This window comes from Panthera leo, chromosome A3 (assembly GCF_018350215.1).
Source record: "Panthera leo isolate Ple1 chromosome A3, P.leo_Ple1_pat1.1, whole genome shotgun sequence".
Taxonomy (NCBI): domain Eukaryota; kingdom Metazoa; phylum Chordata; class Mammalia; order Carnivora; family Felidae; genus Panthera; species Panthera leo.
In genome coordinates, this window is record NC_056681.1 from 109736725 (window position 1) to 109757172 (window position 20448).

A 20448-nucleotide genomic window follows, 5' to 3' on the forward strand; every position below is an offset into this window, starting at 1 on the left:
CAGATTTGGGTATTTGGGAGACATTTTCTTGAAAGTGAATGAAGTGAATCTCTTATTTCAAGTGAAACAGCTGACAGTATTTATGGTCAGTGATAAAATTCAAGCTTTTTTTTTTTTTTAATGTTTATTCACTTTTGAGAGAGAGATAGTGCAGGCGGGGAGGGGCAGAGAGAGAAGGAGACACAGAAACCGAAGCAGTTTCCAGGCTCTGAGCTGTCAGCACAGAGCCCAGTGTGGGTCTCAAAGTCATGAACCACAAGATCATGACCTGAGCTGAAGTCGGACGCTTAGCTGACTGAGCCACCCAGGCACCCCTAAAATTCAAGCCTTTAAGCAAAGACTAAAAGTTTAGAAATCTTGTAACCACCACCTTGAACTAGACATTTTCTCAATATGTAAAAACTTTTCTGATAAAATCAGTGGGATACCACCAGTGTAATTTTTGTGATAATGTAACCAGCATTTGGAAGAACTACATAACTCAATCAGTATTTTCCAAATGACTGATGCACAGTGTTACAAAGTCATGAATAAGAGATCTATTCAAAGTAGACTAAGTTTAAGCAGCAAGTACGAAAAGCTGATTGATAATGGTTTCAGATTCCATATTGCAACTAATCTTCAGTTTGGGTGTAGTAGCAAAGAAGAAAATCCACAATTATGTGAAAGACTATTAGTTAACCCTCCTATTTCCAACTATGTATCTGTGTGAGGAAAGACCGTTCATATACTTCCAACTAAAAATAACATGGACTACAGAAGCATGTATGCGAATCCACTGTCTTCTATTAAGCCAGCCATTGAGTAGTTTTACAAAACTGTTAAATAATTCTGCTCTTCTAATAGTTACTTGTCCTGAAAAACTTACTTTTGATAAACCGTGTTATTTACATTAACGTATAATAGGCTCATTGTTATTTTAAGTTGACTGTAAACAGTTGTTTAAAATTTTTCTGTTGTGGGGCACCTGGCTGGCTCAGAAGAGCGTGTGACTCTTGATCTCCGGGTCGAGTTTGAGCCCCCCTTTGGCTGTACAGATTATTTAAGTAAATAAAAACTTAAAATTCTTTTGCCGGTGGCTGGGTCGCTCAGTTGGTTAAGCATCTGACTCTTGGTTTCAGCTCAGGTCATGATCTCACAGTTCCAATCCCGTATCTGGCTTTCTATCAAAATTAATAAACTTAAAAAAATGTTTTCTGTTGTAATTTCTAATTAGGTAAATAACAGTAGATATATCCCACTTAAATTAAGGAAGCTCTTGAGGTCCCTGACTTTTAAATGTATAAAGTACTCCTGAGACCAAAATTTTGAGAATCATTCTTCTCTAATGTATTGGCTCAAGTTTCAGTTTTTTGGATTTACTGTAGTAAAAGTTGACTTTGCTCACATTTTTCTTTTTAGCTATCTGAGCATTTTCATCCCTCTGTGGCCCTTTTTGCAAAGACTATCCTTCAGGTAAGTCTAAAATACTACAAAGATAAGAAATAAGAATAAATAATCTAGTTTTAGATAATCAATAATTGGTCATACACTGTTTTCTGTCTACCACATAGAATCATAAACATTTTCTGCTGTTGTAAAGGAGCACTGGCTTGTCTAATACAGTCCAGCAGATAAGTCTTCCCACTCTGAGGTGAATGGAAGGAAATACAGGATATTAGAAAACTTCAGCCATTACTTAACTACATTCTGGCTTGTCTCCTGAGGAAAGAGTGCCCATTCCTTTCCCATTTGCTGTGTTTGCCACGTCAGTGTTTGGTTCCTGGTTAATAGTTAGATTACCTATAGTATTAATATCATTGGCCTATTGACAAAGTCAGCAGTGCATCATAAAGTACATATGTGTATGTATGAGTGTGTGTGTAATTCTTCAAGTAAAGAGAGATGAGACGGATATTTGAACCATCATTTATGGCATATTTGTGCCTTTGTGCATTGTGTTTTTCCTTTTTTTTTTTCTTATCTGGATGCATCTATATAACTTGATTTAAGCTCTTAATCCTCCCACCCTCTCCGCCTTTCAGGGAAATCATATTCAGTATTCAGGGGACCCACTCCAGGATTTTACATTAATGAGATTCTTAGATCGATTTGTATACCGAAATCCAAAGCCACATAAAGGCAAAGGTATGCTTCTATTTAATTATTTGGTTTTCAGTGTTGATATTTAATAAATAAAATGAGCATACAAGTAGGTTTTACATTGCACTGTCTTGATTTTACATTTCAGAAAACACAGATAGTGTTGTGATGCAGCCAAAAAGAAAACATTTTATGAAGGATGTTCGTAGTCTTGCTGGTAAGCATCAAGCCTGGACAGTTGAAATGAACAAGTCAATAATACATAAGTTGTGTTATTCTTTCCTCCACTTTACCAGAATAAAACTGAGCACCAGAGACATTATCCATCTCTTATTCCCAAAAATGTGTATGCATTCGCGAGTTTACCATGTCTGACTGGGCTTTTTCTTTTCTTTTCTTTTTTTTTTTTTTTACATTACAGAAAGTTTCAAACATATCCAGAGTAAATACACATATCGTATAATGAACCCCCTATAACTGTCACCAGCTTGAACAGTTATCAATATTTTGCCATTTCTGTATCATCTATAGCTTTATTGGTGATGACCCCCCCCACACACACACACATATAACTATCTTTCATAGTTAAATACCATCTTAAGCTCTCTAATATGGGTTCAGCAGAAAACCCACAACTGCTTTTGTCACAAAGCATCATTTTTTTTAGTAGGTTTCTCCCCTTTTTTTAATGTTCATTATTTTGAAAGAGAGTGAGCATGTGCGCTCACATGCAAGAGTAGGGGAGGGAAGGGGCAGAGAGAGAATCCCCAAGCAGCAGAGCCCAACGTGGGGCTCGATCCCACAAACTGAGATCATGACCTAAGCTGAGATCAAGAGTCAGATGTTTAACCAAGTGAGCCACCCTGGTGCCCCACAAAGCATCATTTTAAACTAGTTGATAACCTTCTGTGGGTTTTGAGTACCCATCTTGTGGACCTGATTCTGTTTCTGTATTCAGATATTTCTTTATATAATAAGTCACAGCTTTTTGTTCAGAGACTAGGGTTAATTTGCACCTTATAAATCATTTAATTACCAACTGATTTCACAAAGACCCAGAGATGTAAATGGACTTGCCCAAAGTTAATAGTTAGAATTCACCCAAATCTGCTTTTAATCAAGAGGAGTTAGAAAATTTTATTGTGAAGAGGGAAAACTAATATTCCTATAGTGCCTTGTTCTTGTTCCTTAGTTTCCGTCTTAGTATTATGTAAAATTGTGGATAATTCTGTTTACGTTTACTTCCTGTTCCAGAATGGCAGGCATTATTGCCTTTTTTCTGAGATGAAAATGTCAAGTTTAAAGTGATTAAGAGAACTCTAATTTTCTCTTGAAATTGGGATCCTAGATGCAGTTGGAGGACAATGAGAGAACCATGTTCTTTCTCTGTGATGCACTGGTGGGGTGGCTGCATACTTCATTGTAGCTGACAAATAGTTTCAAATGTTGGGTCTTCTGCACTCAGACTTTTCCAGAGATTGTCCTATGCACTAGAAGATGCCTTCTGTCCATCTTCCTTAACATTTTGAGACTTTAGAGTTATAGGTATGCTGTATGTAGTCTTAAGAGCTTGAATAACATAAAAAAGGATTACTTTAATAAAATTTTTGTCTTAATCTGTTTTCATAGTGAACAGTAAGGAATTCCTTGCAAAAGAAGAAAGCCAAATACCAGTGGATGAACTATTTTTCTACAGGTAATATACTTAATACAGTTTCATTTGGGGTACTATTAAAATTGAAATTTTTAGATTCCATAAAATGTTTCATTAACATAGGTGTGTCTTGAAAAGATTAGAAGGTAGGTTTTTTGTTGTTTTGCAAAGGGAATTTATAAATCATTCAGTTGCTAATCTTAAGATATCTAAGTGAAATCTGGGGCACCTGTGTGTCTCAGTTGGCTGAACGTCTGACTCTTGATTTTGTCTTAAGCCTTGCCTCGGGCTCTGCTGAGTGTCAAGTCTACTTGGGATTCTCTCCCTCTGCCCCTTTCCCCAGCTTGTGTGCATTCTGTCTCACTCGCTTTTTCTCTCTCTCAAATTAAAAAAAAAAGGATATGTAAGTGAAACTTCAGAGCAAGTAAATTTGGGGGAATTTTTTATGACTCTTGAATTTATGAAACTTATCTTTCTTATTTTTTTAATATAGTAATTGTCTTATAGGCTTTAAATCATTACCAGTCTAACATGATAAGCAACTCAGGAGTAAGTTGTCTAAAACATGGTTCTAAGCAGAATTAGCAAAATTCACTGTGCTGCTATAGAGGGAAGTCCTAAACCTACTAGTACTGTTATCATTATCTGATTGGTTAATTCCATTTGATTTGATTTTTAAAAAACATTTTGTGTGAAGAATTTTGAGGGTATGATCCCATTTGCAGAATGCCATGTTTCACTGCACCCTTGTAAGAGGATGCGTCTGACATAAAATATTGTGATTAGATATTCTCTAGAGTCACAGTTGGTCTTATTCTAACACTTAGATCATTAGTGTTGATGCTAAAACAACTTTTTACTATGCCGTTTAATTAAGATGAAGTCTTTTTATGAAATCTTTGAAATGTATTATACTTCACATCCAGAGGCTTCTATTTTAATTCAAAACTTTTTCTACAATAAATGCAAATTTTAGTCATTTATATCCAGCTGAGTTAAGTTTTTACACTTGTTTGTGTCACTGGTCATAGGTGCTTTAATTATAGTTAAATGGGCTCTTTCATAAAATTATCAAATATATAACATCTATTTTATTTTAGATACTATAAAAAGGTTGCTATTGTTAAGGAGAAACAAAAACGGAATGCAGATGAAGAAAGTATAGAAGATGTGGACGATGAGGAATTTGAAAAGATGATTGGTAATTTGTTTTTGTCAGCTCTTCAATTTGTAAAATAATCTATTTCTATTTCCTTTTAGAATATTGGAATATTAGTTGTAGTAATAATCTTAGTTTTAGATAAATCATTTAGCTAAGAATGCCATGAAAATGACAACAGAGGATTGAGAAGTACCTTGGTGGCATATGGTAGTTCACCTACACTTGCTCCAGAGAAATGTATGGGATTGTGCATGGACTGTTAATGGGAAAAATAAGTTTGTATTTACATGGTATGTATTCCTTCTTAAGGCCTAATCTCTTATAAAAGAGAAGCCATTGTTACTCTTACTAATAATCTCCTTGCACTATTCGTAGCAATAGTCTGCTGTTTCATCTGTTTTACCTTTGTGATCCACAGAACTAGAAAAATTTTAATCTATATTTAGGCTAAAACAAAAAATGGGAAATTAGAAAAGCTTACATTGAGTTTGTTTTTCTTGTGCATCGTATAGATAGAATACCATAAGCACTTAAAAACAACCACTTAAAAGGACTACAAATTGCTAAGTATTTTGATATTTACCCTCTTTCCATAAAAGAGTTGTAGAAAGAAGTTGAAATTAACTGGAATCCACTTTAGTTTGGGGATTTAATTAATTAAGGTCAGTATTTAATTAAGGTCATAGGTTTATGTAGATTAATCAAACACACCAGCAGTAATCAGATTTATATCGTTTTAGTGTTTACTTGTCACAACTAGCACAGTCATGACTGTGTTAATTGATTCAAATAGAAGACATAGGTCAACTTTGTTATTCCTTGCTATATCTGACAATTTGTATATTGTTCTCTGACAGACACATTTGAAGATGATAATTGTTTCACCTCTGGAAAGGATGACCTTGATTTTGCTGGGTAAAATACTTCAATTTTTTTGGTCTTTTCTTAACTTTGTTGTTTTCTCAGCATTTCCCAAATTGTCCTCAGAACAGTAAAGTACAGGACTATGATGTGTAGGAGAAGTTTATTGAAATAAGTTTGGGAAATGGATTTGTACTTTCATTTTAGACCTTTATAATACACATTAGTGTATTAAATAGAGATTCTGTGCTTATTAGCCTAATACCCTCTGGTCACCAAAAAACACTTAGGAAAACAATGTTCTCCATTATAAGTTTTTGGTTTTCTTCAGCAACATGAAAAAGAAAAAAAAAGGTGCTAAGGAAGACCCAGAAGATGAAGATTCAGAAGGCAGTGATGATGACCTATTTGATAACTTGGATGATGATGAAGTTTCTTTAGGAAGTCTGAATGAAGAATTTACTGAAATTGATGAAGATGGAGGAACATTCATGGATGTGTCAGATGATGAAAGTAAGGGCATTTTTTAAATATGGGCCAAAAAAACATATCTTCCTTTATTCCTCAGTGTAAGCTAGTTTTTCTACTACAGTGTTCTTTTTTTTTTTTTTACATATTATCCTGTATTCAAATTAATAATGAGATCGGCCAAAAATTTAAATAGGACCTTTTCCCCTCTTACTTTTATTTGGAACTGAAGGGTTTTTTTTTTGTTTTTTTTTTTTCTTTTAAAGAGTTGAGTTTTGGGCATTTATTTATATATGTATATATATTATATATATATATATTATATATACACACACACATATATACACGTAAATATATATATGCATATATATACATATATGCATATATATATTATTTTATTTTAAGGAGCATGAGCTGGGGAAGGGGCAGAAGGGGAGAGAGAGAGAGAGAGAGAGAGAGAGAGAGAGAGAGAGAGAGAGAGAGAGAAAGAAATACGAATCCCAAGCAAGCTCCATGCTCAGCGCAGAGCCTGATGCAGAGCTTGATCCCACCACCCTGGGATCATGACCTGTGCCAGAATCAGGAATTAGACACCCAACCTACTGAGTCACCCAGGTGTTTGGGCTTTTATTTTAATCAGCACTTAAGCTGTCTCTTCAATACCTGTTGAGCTGTTACATTCCCCCTTTTAAATTTTAGAGTAGTAATTATTTCTAAAAGTCAAAATAATCATTTTTCTTAGCCCAGTGGCAGTTCTGTTTTTTAAATTGCTTAATAGCATGGTGTTGTTTTTTGTTTTGGGTTTTTTGAAATAGAAGTTGATGACGTCAGCTCCAAAATCAATACAAAGAGAAGCAAAAGGAAAGGTGCAAATGATTTGGACTTTGCTGGATCATTTCAAGGTAAGGAATGCATTTACTCTCTTTTAAACCTAAACAGTGGTTATGGGAAAGTTACCACTCATTATTATTTTGGGAAACTTCTTAATTGGTTAGTACAATGTAGTTTTTGCTTTTATAATGGATAATAACAGTTTTCTGTATTTTTAATATGTGAAAGTTGTTTGCCACATATGCCTTCAGTTTTTTCTTCATAACTTTTTTCTTATTTAAATCTCTCGATCATCTATAAAGTATATCATAACAGATTATGCCTTTTAATGTTAACACTTGTAAAGTGGTAGTAAAAGAAAAAGGTACTGTATCAGGTGACAAGTTTAACTTTTTAATAAACATATAGAAAGCAAGGGGCTCCTGGGTGGCTCAGTGGGTTAAGCATCTGACTTCAGCTCAGGTCATGATCTCACAGTTTGTGTGTTCAAGCCCCACATCAGGCTCTGTGCTGACAGCTCAGAGCCTGGAGCCCATTTCACATTCTGTGTCTCCTCTCTGCCCCTCCCCTGCTTGTGCGCTCTCACTCTCTCTCTCTCAAAACTAAATAAACATTAAAAAATTTTTTGTAATGTAGAAAGCATTATATTTTATTCCTGAAATCTGTGATAAATTCATAGGCTTACTTTTTTTCTATGCTTTGCTTCTAATGTCTCGTTTCTGCTGACTAATAAATACTGATAACGAATAAAAATAGATTTGCAAAGTTCAAAATAATTAAAATGCTTGACAACATTTCTTTTAAAATTAAATGTTAAAATATTTTGGACATTAAATATTTTTGCTAATAAGTATCAAAAATAATAACTATATTTTGGTAGTAGTCTCTCAGACATTTATACCTGCAAAACTTTTATAAGCCCTTTCAAGTACTGACAACCATAGTCCTCTTAATTAGATTGACTTACCTGATATGTAAATGATAACATTATCTTTCAGATTTTGTCATCCGCTGAGTGGTATAAGGTCACAATTTAATACTAGCCTGTGCTCAAATATAAGACAGCTTTCCCCAAAATCATCTCCAAAAAGAAACGTTGGGGCTCCTGGCTGTCTCAGTCAGCAGAGCATGCAACTTGGAGTTCTAAATTTAAGCCCCATGTTGGGTGTACAGATTACTTAAAATTACGAAAACGGCACCTGGGTGGCTCAGTCGGCTAAGCATGCAACTGTTTTGGCTTAGGTCATCATCTCACAGCATTCCTGAGTTCAAGCTCCATGTCAGGCTCTGCACTGAGTACAGAGCATGCTTGGGATCTCTCTCTCTCTCTCCACCCCTCCCCCATGTGCTCTCTCAAATAAGTAAACTTAAAAATGTTGCTTTATCTTAAGTCCTACTGAGACTTTCATTAAAAGATGCTCTCTCAGTGACCTTACTATTATTTCTGAAGACCAGAGCCTGAAAGATGTTAGATCTCAGCTGACAATAGTTTTGAATTAAAGGATACCTGACATAATTGATTAAAACAAAAGAAGACAAAGGAATTTCAAACATTGATAAATTGCAGAGGGAGAGGTGGGTGGTATTCACCCTATATTTGCAAATGTTGGATATCCTTAAGGATAAACAAACCTTAAGGCAACTTTAAGAGGGCAGTAACAGGGCTCACCAGTTGAAGTTATAGATATATACATATAAGGTGAGTGAAAACCAAAAACGCGTTTCCAGGTGCTATACACAAATGGGAATTTTAGCTAAAGAGAAAATACTCAATAACAGTATCCCATTTAAGGATACACAAAATTTGAGATGAAAGGCTGTAGAAGCTATTTTATCAAAAGTGGCTTTGGTATCAATGCACAGACTTCACATGATTGTTAGTAGCACCATTATTATTAACTGCCAAAAAGTGGGAACAGTTTAAATGTCTGTTGACTGAAGAATAGATAATGGAATATTATTCAGCAATAAAATGGTATTAAGTACTGATCTGTTACATGTTATAACATGGATGAGCTTCAGAAATACTACGCTAAGTGAAAGTAGCCAAATACAGAATACCGCATAATGATCCCACTTACATGAAATAACCAGAAAAGGCAAAAGCCTTCTTGGGAAGAGGGCACATGACTGCAGATGGGCACCAGGATCTTCTGGAGTTGATGGAATTGTCCTAAAATTGCATTGTGATGACGTTGAACAACTCTGTAAATTTACTAAAACATACTGAATTACACACTTAAAAACAGCTGAGTTTTATTATGAATTTTATTCCCTAATAAAGCTATTTTAAAAATTGGCCCACTATGGGGTGTCTGACTCTTGATTTTGCCTCAGGTCATGATCTCATGGTACATGGATCAAGCCCCATGTCAGGTTCTGTGCTGACAGTGTGGAGCCTATTGGGATTCTCTCTCCCTCTCCTCTCTCTCTGCCCCTCCCCCACTCACACATGCATATTCTCTCTCAAAAAATAAAAGTAAATAAAAATCAAAAAAAGGTTTTTTTAATGTTTATTTTTGAGAGGGAGAGAGAGACAGAATGTGAATGGGGGAGGGGCAGAGAGAGGGAGACAGGATCTGAAGCAGACTCCAGGCTCTGAGCTGTCAGCACAGACCCTGACCTGGGGCTTGAACTCACGAACTGAGATCATGACCTGAGCCAAAGTTGGATGCTTAGCCAACTGAGTCACCCAAGTGCCCCATAGTGAATAAAAATTTTTAAAAAATGGCTCTACTAGATGCAAAGAATTTGAGTAATATCGTTTCAGAAAAAGTGAAAATGGATAAAAACAGTAAATATATTAACTAGAAATACTGTTTTTATCCATTTTCACTTTTTCTGAAACAATATTACTCAAATTCTTTGCATCTAGTAGAGCCATTTTTAAAAAATTTTTATTAGTGTATGAATTAAAATTTAATGAATATTAGAAATAGATGTTCTAGTTTTTTATTTTGAAAAGTTTATGTTCAGAACCTGGGTGGCTCAGTCAGTTAAGCGTCCAATTCTTGATTTCAGCCTAGGTCATGATCTCGCATTCATAAGTTCAAGTCCTGCGTCATGCTCTGTGCTGGTAACGCGGAGCCTGCTTGGGATTCTCTGTGCCCCTCCCCCTCTCTTGCCCAATGTCTCTCAAAATAAATAAACAAACTTAAAAAAAAGTTTATATTCACAATTATAAGTTGAGTGTTATTTTTTCTAAGGAGAACCATTTTGAGAAGTGTAAACAAAAATTTCATTTACAACATAATATACCTTCTATCACTTTCTTCACTGTTAGTCCAAAGAATAAAACCTCTGACTTAATGAGAATTTACAGTTTGCCTTAAATATTCCAAAATTCATCCATGTCACCCTTAGAATTAATCTTGCCTGATACTATGAAATTAGGTAAACCTTGATCAGTGGCCAAATCGGAAAGACAGTCAAGAAGACAAACTATTTGTCATCTAAACAATTTTATTAGGATACGATTTTAAAAGTACTATATACCAACTCTTAAATAAAATATATTTATTTTAAAATGCTAGCTACTTAATGGTGCTATGAGGAAACTGTAATTTTGTATTTTAACCCAAATACAACTTTTTTACAACAAAACTATGTTGAAAGATTGTTGAATCACTGTGTTGTATACTTGAAATTAATGTAACGTGTGCCCACTATACTTCAATTTAAAAATGTTGTATTTTTCCAAAATTAATGGATTTACAATTTAATAATCTACACTTACACTTTTTTTAGGACCAAGGAAAAAAAAGAAAGGAAATTTCAATGACTCCAGCCTATTTGTATCAGCTGAAGAGGTAAGGTTAAAATACTGCTTCAGGATGTTAGCTACTCTGGGGGTAACTAGCTGGCTCAATTGGTAGAGTACAGGACTCTTGATCTAAGGGTTGTGAGTTCAAGCCCCACGTTGGGTGGAGAGATTAAAAAATAAGATCTTTTAAAAAAAAAGCTAGCTATTCTACACTGCTTTGAGTTTTCTAATAAATGTATCTCTTTTTAAGTTTGGCCACCTACTGGATGAAAATATGGGATCCAAGTTTGATAACATAGGCATGAATGCCATGGCTAACAAAGACAATGCAAGTAAGTAACTTGAATTTTTATGGAGGTTTTTAAGTAGCCTTAACTTACAACTTCCGAAGACGTAAGTATTTTTAGACAACCTTTTTTAGTAAGGATAAATAAAATGGTTCCTTACAACCCTGAAGGAATGGCTTTTTTCATCAGTGTCTGGGGAGCATGTAGGATTAAAAAGCATTTAGACTACAGCAATAAAGATTGTAGTTACGTTTGGGGCACCTGGGTGATGCAGTCAGTTAGGCATCCAACTCTTCATTTTGGCTCAGGTCATGATCCCATGATTTGTGGTCATGATCCCATGGTTTGTGGGATCAGGCTCTGCACTGACAGTGCGGAGCCTGCTTGGGATTCTGTCTCTACTTCTCTCTGCCCCTCCCCCACTTGTGTACTCTGTCTCCCTCTCTCTCTCAAAATAAATATAAAAAACATTTTTTAATAAAGACTGTAGTTACTTTAAACTGTTTAATTCTTTTAGAGAGGCAGTTTTTATATATTGTTAGTATGCTTAGTAGCTTTATAAGTACTTTATAGACATTATTTCTGATATTGTTACTGGCTTCTGTTCTTTTGCCAATAAAAGCGTTCAGGGGAAATAAAATCTTTAGGGTATTTGTTCCTTTGTTGACCTAGTCTTTTATTTGTTAAACAGTAATCTTTAACAATAAATGCAGAAGGAAAGCAACAAACAAGAGCAGGGGATTTGCATAGTGGATGGGAAATGACTAAGCCATAGCAGACCAGAAGTTCCTGTTTTGTTCTGTGGGGCCAGGAGTCTACAACATGGTGTGTTCATCTTTCTTCTTCCCCACAAAGGTCTCAAACAGCTTAGATGGGAGGCTGAACGTGATGACTGGCTACACAACAGAGATGTAAAAAGTATCATCAAGAAAAAGAAAAATTTCAAAAAGAAGAGGCCAAAAACCACTCAGAAAATTAAAAAGCAAAGAAATTGATTGTTTTCTAAATAAACTATAAGTTAAAATTGTACTTACTCTTAATTTTTGCTATTCAGCCATTTTTCTTGATCTTGCTCTCTGACTCCATACATTCCAGACTGTTCAACAGATTTGTAATAAACTATAAATAAAGACAGCTGTCATTTATAAAATCATGTAAAAGTGTCAAAATTAAACTATATTGAAAGAAATCAAACCTCTTTTCCTTATTTCTTAATAGTAAAGTAAAAAAGACAGTAGGATACATATTTCACTTACAAGCCCTCTAGCATCTATACTGTTATAATAAGCACTATTTATTAAGCATTACTTTATAGCAGATACTGCGCTAAGTGATTACACAATGTCATCTTGTTTAATCCTTACAACAGTTCATAAAGATGGCCATTATTATCACTACTGTATGGAGAAACAGCTCCCAAGAAATTAGCAAACCAGAGGTCACTCAAGTTTTAGGTAGTGATTTGATTCCATCACCACCTCAGATAGGTTTCATTCCAAAGTCTACATTTTTAACCCCTGGCTAACTACTCTCATCTCCAAATGAGAATTTTCTCCACCCTGTGTTCTCAGAGGAGCTAAAATAGGGATAGGCAGTAATTCTTGGAAATTGACACCACAAAATTAAAGTCTTAACCATTAATTGGTCATTTAAAAAATTACTTAAAGGGTACCTGAAAAAGTTTTTGTATACTCTTAAAACATACCTTCCAAGATGAAGGGGAATTTTTTGCTCATTGTTTGCCTGAAATCTGATGGAGAAAAAGTGTTAAAATTAAATATTAAAGCATAGAGTCCATAATTAGTGCTAGGTTTAGGGTTTATGAGATAAGAATCTGTGTTAAGGTCCTTCTGGCAATCAGGAACTATATCCTTTTGGACGGGGTGCAAGTTGTACTTGCCTTACATGTTGCCTCCCATAGTTCCTTTTGGAGTTTTTCAAATTTGGCTTGTATACATGATGTAATTTATTTAGAAAAGGGACAAAAAGCAACTTTTCAGTGTTAATGTGTAGCTATGATGTTTGAGATAAAAAACTGAGTAGACGTATTTCTAATTCCATAGTAAGGCAAAATGGAATCCATAAAAACAATTCATTGTTCGATGGATTCTATTTTACCCTCTTAATATAATTAGAAACTTTAATTTGCTCTTAAATTCCATGTCGATGTTTTCTTTTACACCCTTACTTGAAAAGTGTAGAGATCGAATAGCATCCAGAACACAGTGTTGCACTAAAACACTTTAAGAAGACACATGATAAGTTTCAAAGATGGCCACCACCCAGGACTACTATTATCTGCTTTAGGAAAAGAAAGCACCACTTAATTCAAAAAGTTGAGGACTCTACAATTTCCCCCCACAAAATGTCAAGCACTTTCAGTGATAGCCGGTGGCATGGGAAAGGTTTTTAGTGTCCAATATTGACACACAGGAAGAACTCAGATATGATAGCCTTTGAGAGTGGTTATTTGATGATTCAGCTATGCCACCACTACTCTACCAGATGATGAGGTATAATTGGCAGGCTGAATTTCTTCCACCCATGTTCCCAAACTAAGCCAGACCAAAAATACTTGCTCTATGCCCCCGACTAGTAAAATCCATAGAAGTGTGAAACATTCTCTTTCATCTACAAACAACATTTAGGAAGAAGAGTCATTAGGTCCATAATTAACACCAAGTTTTCCTCTTATACCCAAAAAAAATGCCCAATACCTGGAAGAAGCAATTTCTCTAAAACTGTTTAGCACCTAAATGCATTAATAGACTGTACACCCCTCTAGAAAACATTAACTTCTGAATTAGAATTACCTTGACTTGTGTTCATCTTATTAAACAAAAAATACGCTCCAAAAACGCCCACAAGTTCAACTACTAAAACTCCTTTAAAGATCTTCTTTGCCAGTGGTTCCATAGTGCGGGCCATCCTAAGTTTAACAATAACAACATGTAAACCTGAGTGAACACATACAAACTTAATACCACTTCCATAAAAATAATTCATTCCCAGTTTGAATGATGTATACTGTATACTTATTTGTATTAGATGTCCCACATTCCTAGTTTTCAATCTCCACCCCTAAGGGGCACAATGAACCAAAGATACCATTGGATAAAGCACGGGCAGGAGATAAAACTGAAAAAAGCACTGTAAAAAGAACTAACAATTTATGGAACTAAGATTTTTAATTACCTAAGAATATAGAATGTTGAGAGAGAGGGTAAATCCTTTCTTTTTAACCAAAAAAATATTAAGATGATCTAAATGGGCAGCATATGTGAAAGCCCTTTGTAAGTACCCTACAAAAGTAAGGCTATTCTGTAAGTGGTTGTACATGTTTCATAGCTGGAGGTTTTCATTTATTTATACAGCATATAGTGAACTAGGTGCCACAGCCCAAGCATTTCAAAGTTGAGCAACAAATCAACTTGTTCTGGGGAGGTGCTATTCTAACAGTACTTTCAAACTAAGTACATCACCCACAAGGCTTCATAAAAATGCACATTCCTGGGCCTCACCCTGCAGTTCCCGAGTTCCCAGCTTTCTGATTCAGCAAGTTGAGGGTTAGCATCCCAGTAAGGTGCCTATGTGCATGCAACTCCAATGACTTGTATACAAGAGGCCCCTGTACCACATTAGGAAAACTGATCACCACCATCCAGTAAGTGGCAACCTAGACTTCAGATCTTGATTCGCTTCAATTAAAATAAAAGCCAATCAAAAAGGGTTTGAGTCTTCATTCTCTTTCTCTAATGTAAAAGCTAAACAAGGGAAAGGGGCTATATAAGTCAAGAAAATAACATATGACTCTTACTGAGTGTATGAAACATAAACTCAAGTTATTACTCTGCCTCCCTAGAACCCCAACAACAGGAGAAACCAGTCGTTTTTAATCTTAGGATTTTGATATCGTCAATGTATGCTGTGTCATACTGTTTGTTCTCTAACATCCGTGCAGAGATGGTAAGCTCTGTGATACTCTACAGTCCCAGCTCTCTGCTCACGGTCATGCGTTTGCACCATTTCCTTTTGACTCCTTTTTATAATGCCTGAGACGGGGTAATTAACTACCCTACTTTGTGGGATTATCCGATTAATCTCTTTACCAGGTGTCCCTTCCCTCCAAAATTCCTTTCCCTCATTTTGATAATATGATCACCCTGGGGACTAAAAGATTAAAACTATTGTTCGTATCTTTAAAAACCGAAGCAGAGGAAGTTAATAAAGAACTTGCATGTAACCAACAGGCAGCTGAGTGGGTGGGAATGGAGAACTGTTTTGTTTACAATGCTGTACCTGACACCAAGTAAGTCATGATTGGTACAGGGACCTCTCGTGGGATAAGTTTTAATGTTCAACGGGTGAAAAAAAAAATATTCTTTTAACTTAAAAATAAAGCCTGACTGCAGCCATAACCACAGTGTAAGGAATCCAAATAAAATCTGGTTTTGTTCTGTTGGGAGGTGAGGTTAAGGGTTCAAAACATAAAGTACAAGTAACACTGTATAATTCAGTGTTTACCTTTTTGAAAAATATATACACACATTTTACATTACAAGTCCCTCGACTTCAGTAAAGGTGTTTATAACGACTGATAAAGCCTAGTTAACAAAGACCACCAAAGGCATACCTGTCCACGACGAAGTTAGGTTACTAACTAGCAGAGGAGGAACAAGATTAGACAAGATTTTGGAGAAGGACAGAACTTAGGCGAAGTTTAAAAGAAAGCAGTCCCCGAATGGGCTCGAAGGAAAGCAGGGCTGTGCGTCATGGGGGTTCACAAAGCACCCGGCTGAGAAGCTGATTCAGGGTGCACAAGCTTAAACGTGCAAATGTTGCGTCTGAAAACGCCTCATCCGTCCACTACAGCTGGAAACCGACACGGCTCAGCATCTGCAGGCAACACGATTTATCACACAGCAAGGTCTCTCACACGCACGCTAGATGTTGGGAGAGCAAGGTTTCTCAGCTACGTCCCTGGGTTTGATTAGCTAAAGCACTTTGTCCAGATTCCCACGGTCAAGAACCAAGGAACCAGCGAGGCCTCCGGGAGCTGCCTCAGGCTGGCTACCCATGATCCTCAGGCCCTCGCGCGGCCCCCAGGCCCCCGGGTCTCCGGTGTATCTCGGCGGCCCCCCGCGCTCTCCCGCCTGCCCGGGCTCCCCGGACGCTCCCGCCCGGCCTGCAGCCGACTCCCGCGGGCATCATCGCAGGCTGCACTGCCCGCTCACGGGGCCAAGGTCGCCGAGCGACCCGGAAACACTCGGTCCTCTCCCGCGACTCTCCCGCTGAATGGATGGATATAGCGACACCCAACTTTCCTCCGTATGAACCCAGAACTTTAGCGCGCACCCACCCCCACCTCCTACCCCGCCAAAGAAAACCTGCCCGGCTCAGCGTTCCGAGGATCAAGAGTCAGGACTCTCAACTAGAGCCAGCCCTCGCTCTTACCTGAGGCGCTTACTGCGGACTGCGCATGCGCGAGTGTTGCCAAAGCCCCGCCCCTCCCGGCGTTGGCCCCGCCCCGCCCCGTGATTACTTTTTATTGCGCTCCTTTAAAAAAAAAATTTTTTTTTTTACATTTATTTATTTTTAAGAAACAGAGTGAGACAAAGCGCGAGCGGGGGAGGGGCAGAGAGAGAAGGAGACACAGAATCCGAAGCAGGCTCCAGGCTCTGAGCAAGCGGTCAGCACAGAGCCTGATGCGGGCCTCAAACACACGAACTGTGAGACTGTGACCTGAGCCCAAGTCGGACGCTCAACCGACTGAGCCACCCAGGCGCCCCTATTATGCTCCTTTTATTTTTTTAAGTTTTATTTATTTTTAAGTTTTAAGTTTTATTTATTTCAATAATTTCAACACGTGTGGAGCTGGAATTCACGACCCCTAGATCAAGGAACGCATGTTCTTCCGACGGAGCCAGCCAAGTGCCCCGTTGTTGTGCTTTCCTTACAGAAAGTAGATCCTGACTGCCGCCTATGTACGTTAATTTATTTAATCCTCAGAAAAACCCTATGTCATACTAGGTGGTATGAGTATCTCATTTTACAGAGAAGGCGGGAGTTTTACCCTGCCCACAAGCACAGAGTTAACAAGAGTTAAAATTGGATTTGAACTCGGGGCACTGGAAAACCTGTGCTCAATTATTTTTCTACACTCTGCAACCCAAAGTGTGATAGAATCAGCAACCTGGGAGCTTCTTAGAAATGCAGACCTAGGAGGGCACCTGGCTGGCACAGTCCGGTAGAGCAAGCAACTCAGAGACATGAGCTTGAGCCCCATGCTGGTCATGGAGGCTACTTAAAAAACAAAACAAAGTTGTAGGAAATGCAGACCTACTGAATCAGAATCTGCATTTTAGCCAGATCCCTAGACAATTCGCTTGTAAATTGAATTTTGAGATGCACTGCCTATACTACCCAAAAGGAAGAGAAGGAGAAGCAGAAGGGGAGAAGGAGGAAGAGGAGAAAAGGAATATAAAGGTCTATTATGGTACTATGTACAAGACGAAGCCTGGGCTAGCCAAAATAGTTACACAGATCTACCTTCATTGAGGTTATAGTCTAGTGGGGGAAAATACATTCACAAATAGCCAATGAAAAGTACACAGCGATTAGGGTCTTGCTTCTGACTGAGCCAGCCAGGAGCCCCTAGGGTCTTGGTACTAATCTGAAGGACCCCTGAGGTTTTAGAGAAGGGATGAGTTGTCTTTGGCAAGCTAGTTGGAGCTGTCTTTGTCAAAGCCAGGTAAAGGAAGTGCCTCTGAGGAGCTCTTTGTGATGTCCCCAGTTTTCCTGTACAACCCCCACAGTGCCGCATACATGGTTCATTTACACAACTAAACCATCATAAGTTGTGAGAAATGTGGATCTGCAAACTACTAATTTAAAGCATGTCATTAGTCAAGATCACTCAGGTCCCTACAGATCCAGATCCCCAACTTCCACAACACGGCTTTATCAGTATCCGCTTAATGTCTGGGCTTTGTATAGTCTCTATCTCTTCTATCTGCTCTATAGTAACTATCTCTGGCTTGAACCCCCATTCTATTAATATTATATACCTGACTTTCTCTCCATTTTTTCTCCCAAGATCTCTCTTTTTTTTTTTTGTCAGTTATTGTTTTTGCTGTCATGATCTGTTTTTCTCAAAACTTTTCAGAACTCCACCCCCAGCTATTACCTACTCTGTTAATGTTCTTCTTTTTCCTCCAGCCGAGACATGTGCAGTCTTTAGAGATTCATTTCTATTCAAAGATTCACCCAGGATAAATATTTCCCATTTCAAAAGCAGCCCCAATGACTTCCAGGAATTTGTTTAATATATATTGTATTTAATACACAATATGATATAATATATAATTTATATTTATATTTGTTATATACATACATACATAGATATATGAACCAGGGTGACAAAACAAGACGAAAAGGTAAATTGGAATGGTTCAGATTGAGAAAAGAAAAGAAGGGCGCCTGGGCGTCTCAGTTGGTTGAGCATCTGGCCCTTGATTTTGGCTCAGGTCATGATCCTCGGGTTGTGGGATCAAGCCCAGAGTTGGGCTCTGTGCTAAGCATGGAGCCTGCTTAAGATTCTCCCTCTCTCTCTCTCTCTCTCTTTCTCTCAAATTAAAAAAAAAAAAAGAAAAGAAAAGAAAAACTTGATAACAAAGGCTGAAATAATTGCACAGAGACGCAATCACTTCCACTGAGAGTGTATATAAACTAATTAAAGGAGGCTGTCCATTAGAGTGGGAGTTTCCTGGTATTACACAAAACTTATATGGCATCCTCATATTCATTTTTTACACATCCTGGACCCCATCATAGATTTCACAAACATGTTTGCAGGTAAGGACCATTTGCCCACAAGGTTTAGAACAGGAGAAATATAGACTTCAATGGAGACTTGTGTTAAGTTAATACAATCAGTGAATTGGGGTAGAGGGCAGAGGGTATTGGGGGTGGTGGGAAAGACTCTGATGGCAGATTTTCAAAGTGGCACCGATTCCCACCAGTGTCAATTGGAAAGACTCACAAGTAGCAGGTGTAAGGCAGCAGGGATCTCTTCACTAATAAATGCGTAGGAGGTTTGCTGACCATTCTCCCATGCTTATCTCAGAGAAAGAGCAGCTACCCAACCTGTCTGGGATCCTCCAAATAAAGCTCTTTCAATTAACTGGCATGAGGTTACAGAGATTAGATGACCCATGGCCACTGGTGCCCAAAGGCACCTACTGGAAAAGAGAGGCCCAGGATCTTGGTGACAACCCAGCCTTCCCTTAGGAGGGCCACAGAACACAGAACAGCGGGTGACTGAGCCTCTGGTGGCATTGTCCCTGAAACACGGGCAGTGGAGACAGGACCTTGCCAGCTGCCCAGGGCTGGAGTTGAGTGGTTCTTCATTGTCCCCATTCTAGGATGTCAAAGTGTCACCAGATAAACCATCCTGGATCCTGAATGTTTTCAGCATCCACTAACTCATACACATCATCCCTGACTTTCTGGTGTTCAAGTTCTAAAGAGGGAAGCCAATTTTTAATAAACTCCCCCAACAAGAGGCTATGCCCTCTCCCTGCATGTAGGATTCCAAAGTAAATTTCAATCCTGTACTACACTAGCAAGTAGGACTTCTCTTGCTAAAGAAGACAAAAAAAGCACAATTTAATCCTGAAGGGGCATCCCACTCCATAAAGGGAGGGATGGCACAGGAGGGGCCGATTTACCTGCCCCTAAAAATCAGCCTGCGGCCAATGGGCACATATGCTTCTTGATCCTCACTTGCTTGCTTTACTAACCAGACTTGAGTTCAATCACCCTAGACATTTTTTGTCACCTGTTTTCTCAATCTCTCTTTCCAGAATTCTGTCTCTCTCTGTCATCTGGTGTAAGTCCTTAGCCTAGAGAAAAAAATAAAAAGAAAAGAAGTTAAGAGGGAACAATGTCTCGGGGCACCTGGGTGGCTCAGTCAGTTACGTATCCAACTTCCGCTCAGGTCATGATCTTGTGGTTTGTGAGTTTGAGCCATGTGTCAGGCTCTGTGCTGACAGCTCAGACAGAGCCTGGAGTCTGCTTCAGATTCTGTGTCTCCCTCTCTCTCTGCCCCTCCCCTGCTCACAATCTGTCTCTCTCTCTCTCTCTCAAAAATAAATAAACATTGGGGCGCCTGGGTGGCGCAGTCGGTTAAGCGTCCGACTTCAGCCAGGTCACGATCTCGCGGTCCGTGAGTTCGAGCCCCGCGTCAGGCTCTGGGCTGATGGCTCGGAGCCTGGAGCCTGTTTCCGATTCTGTGTCTCCCTCTCTCTCTGCCCCTCCCCCGTTCATGCTCTGTCTCTCT

At 38.1% G+C, this 20448-nt stretch overlaps 2 protein-coding genes across 12 annotated transcripts in view; one reads left to right on the plus strand and one right to left on the minus strand.

Moving 5' to 3' along the window:
* The window catches only part of CEBPZ (CCAAT enhancer binding protein zeta), a 22867-nt gene extending 10523 nt beyond the window's left edge, over positions 1–12344 (plus strand). For both annotated transcript variants that reach the window (XM_042933231.1, XM_042933232.1), the window contains exons 6-16: positions 1402–1455; positions 2025–2127; positions 2231–2299; positions 3712–3778; positions 4837–4937; positions 5756–5813; positions 6091–6272; positions 7043–7129; positions 10806–10867; positions 11072–11153; positions 11964–12344. In XM_042933231.1, the coding sequence (XP_042789165.1) occupies positions 1402–1455; positions 2025–2127; positions 2231–2299; positions 3712–3778; positions 4837–4937; positions 5756–5813; positions 6091–6272; positions 7043–7129; positions 10806–10867; positions 11072–11153; positions 11964–12103 (1005 nt within the window). In that variant the 3' untranslated portion in view covers positions 12104–12344. The remainder of the gene's footprint in view (positions 1–1401; positions 1456–2024; positions 2128–2230; positions 2300–3711; positions 3779–4836; positions 4938–5755; positions 5814–6090; positions 6273–7042; positions 7130–10805; positions 10868–11071; positions 11154–11963) is intronic.
* CEBPZOS (CEBPZ opposite strand) overlaps positions 1–16602 on the minus strand; it is a 26845-nt gene extending 10243 nt beyond the window's left edge. For 2 of the 10 annotated variants that reach the window (XR_006200896.1, XR_006200897.1), the window contains exons 1-4: positions 13922–16465; positions 12814–12858; positions 12143–12227; positions 9140–9231 (exon numbers count right to left, since the gene is read on the minus strand). Coding sequence is in view for 7 of the 10 variants with exons in the window: in XM_042933244.1 (XP_042789178.1) it covers positions 12145–12227; positions 12814–12858; positions 13922–14114 (321 nt within the window). In the remaining 3 variants the exon portion in view is untranslated. The other 8 variants (XM_042933250.1, XM_042933245.1, XM_042933247.1 and 5 more) reach the window with 8 other exon arrangements.
* Positions 16603–20448: the final 3846 nt, after the last annotated feature.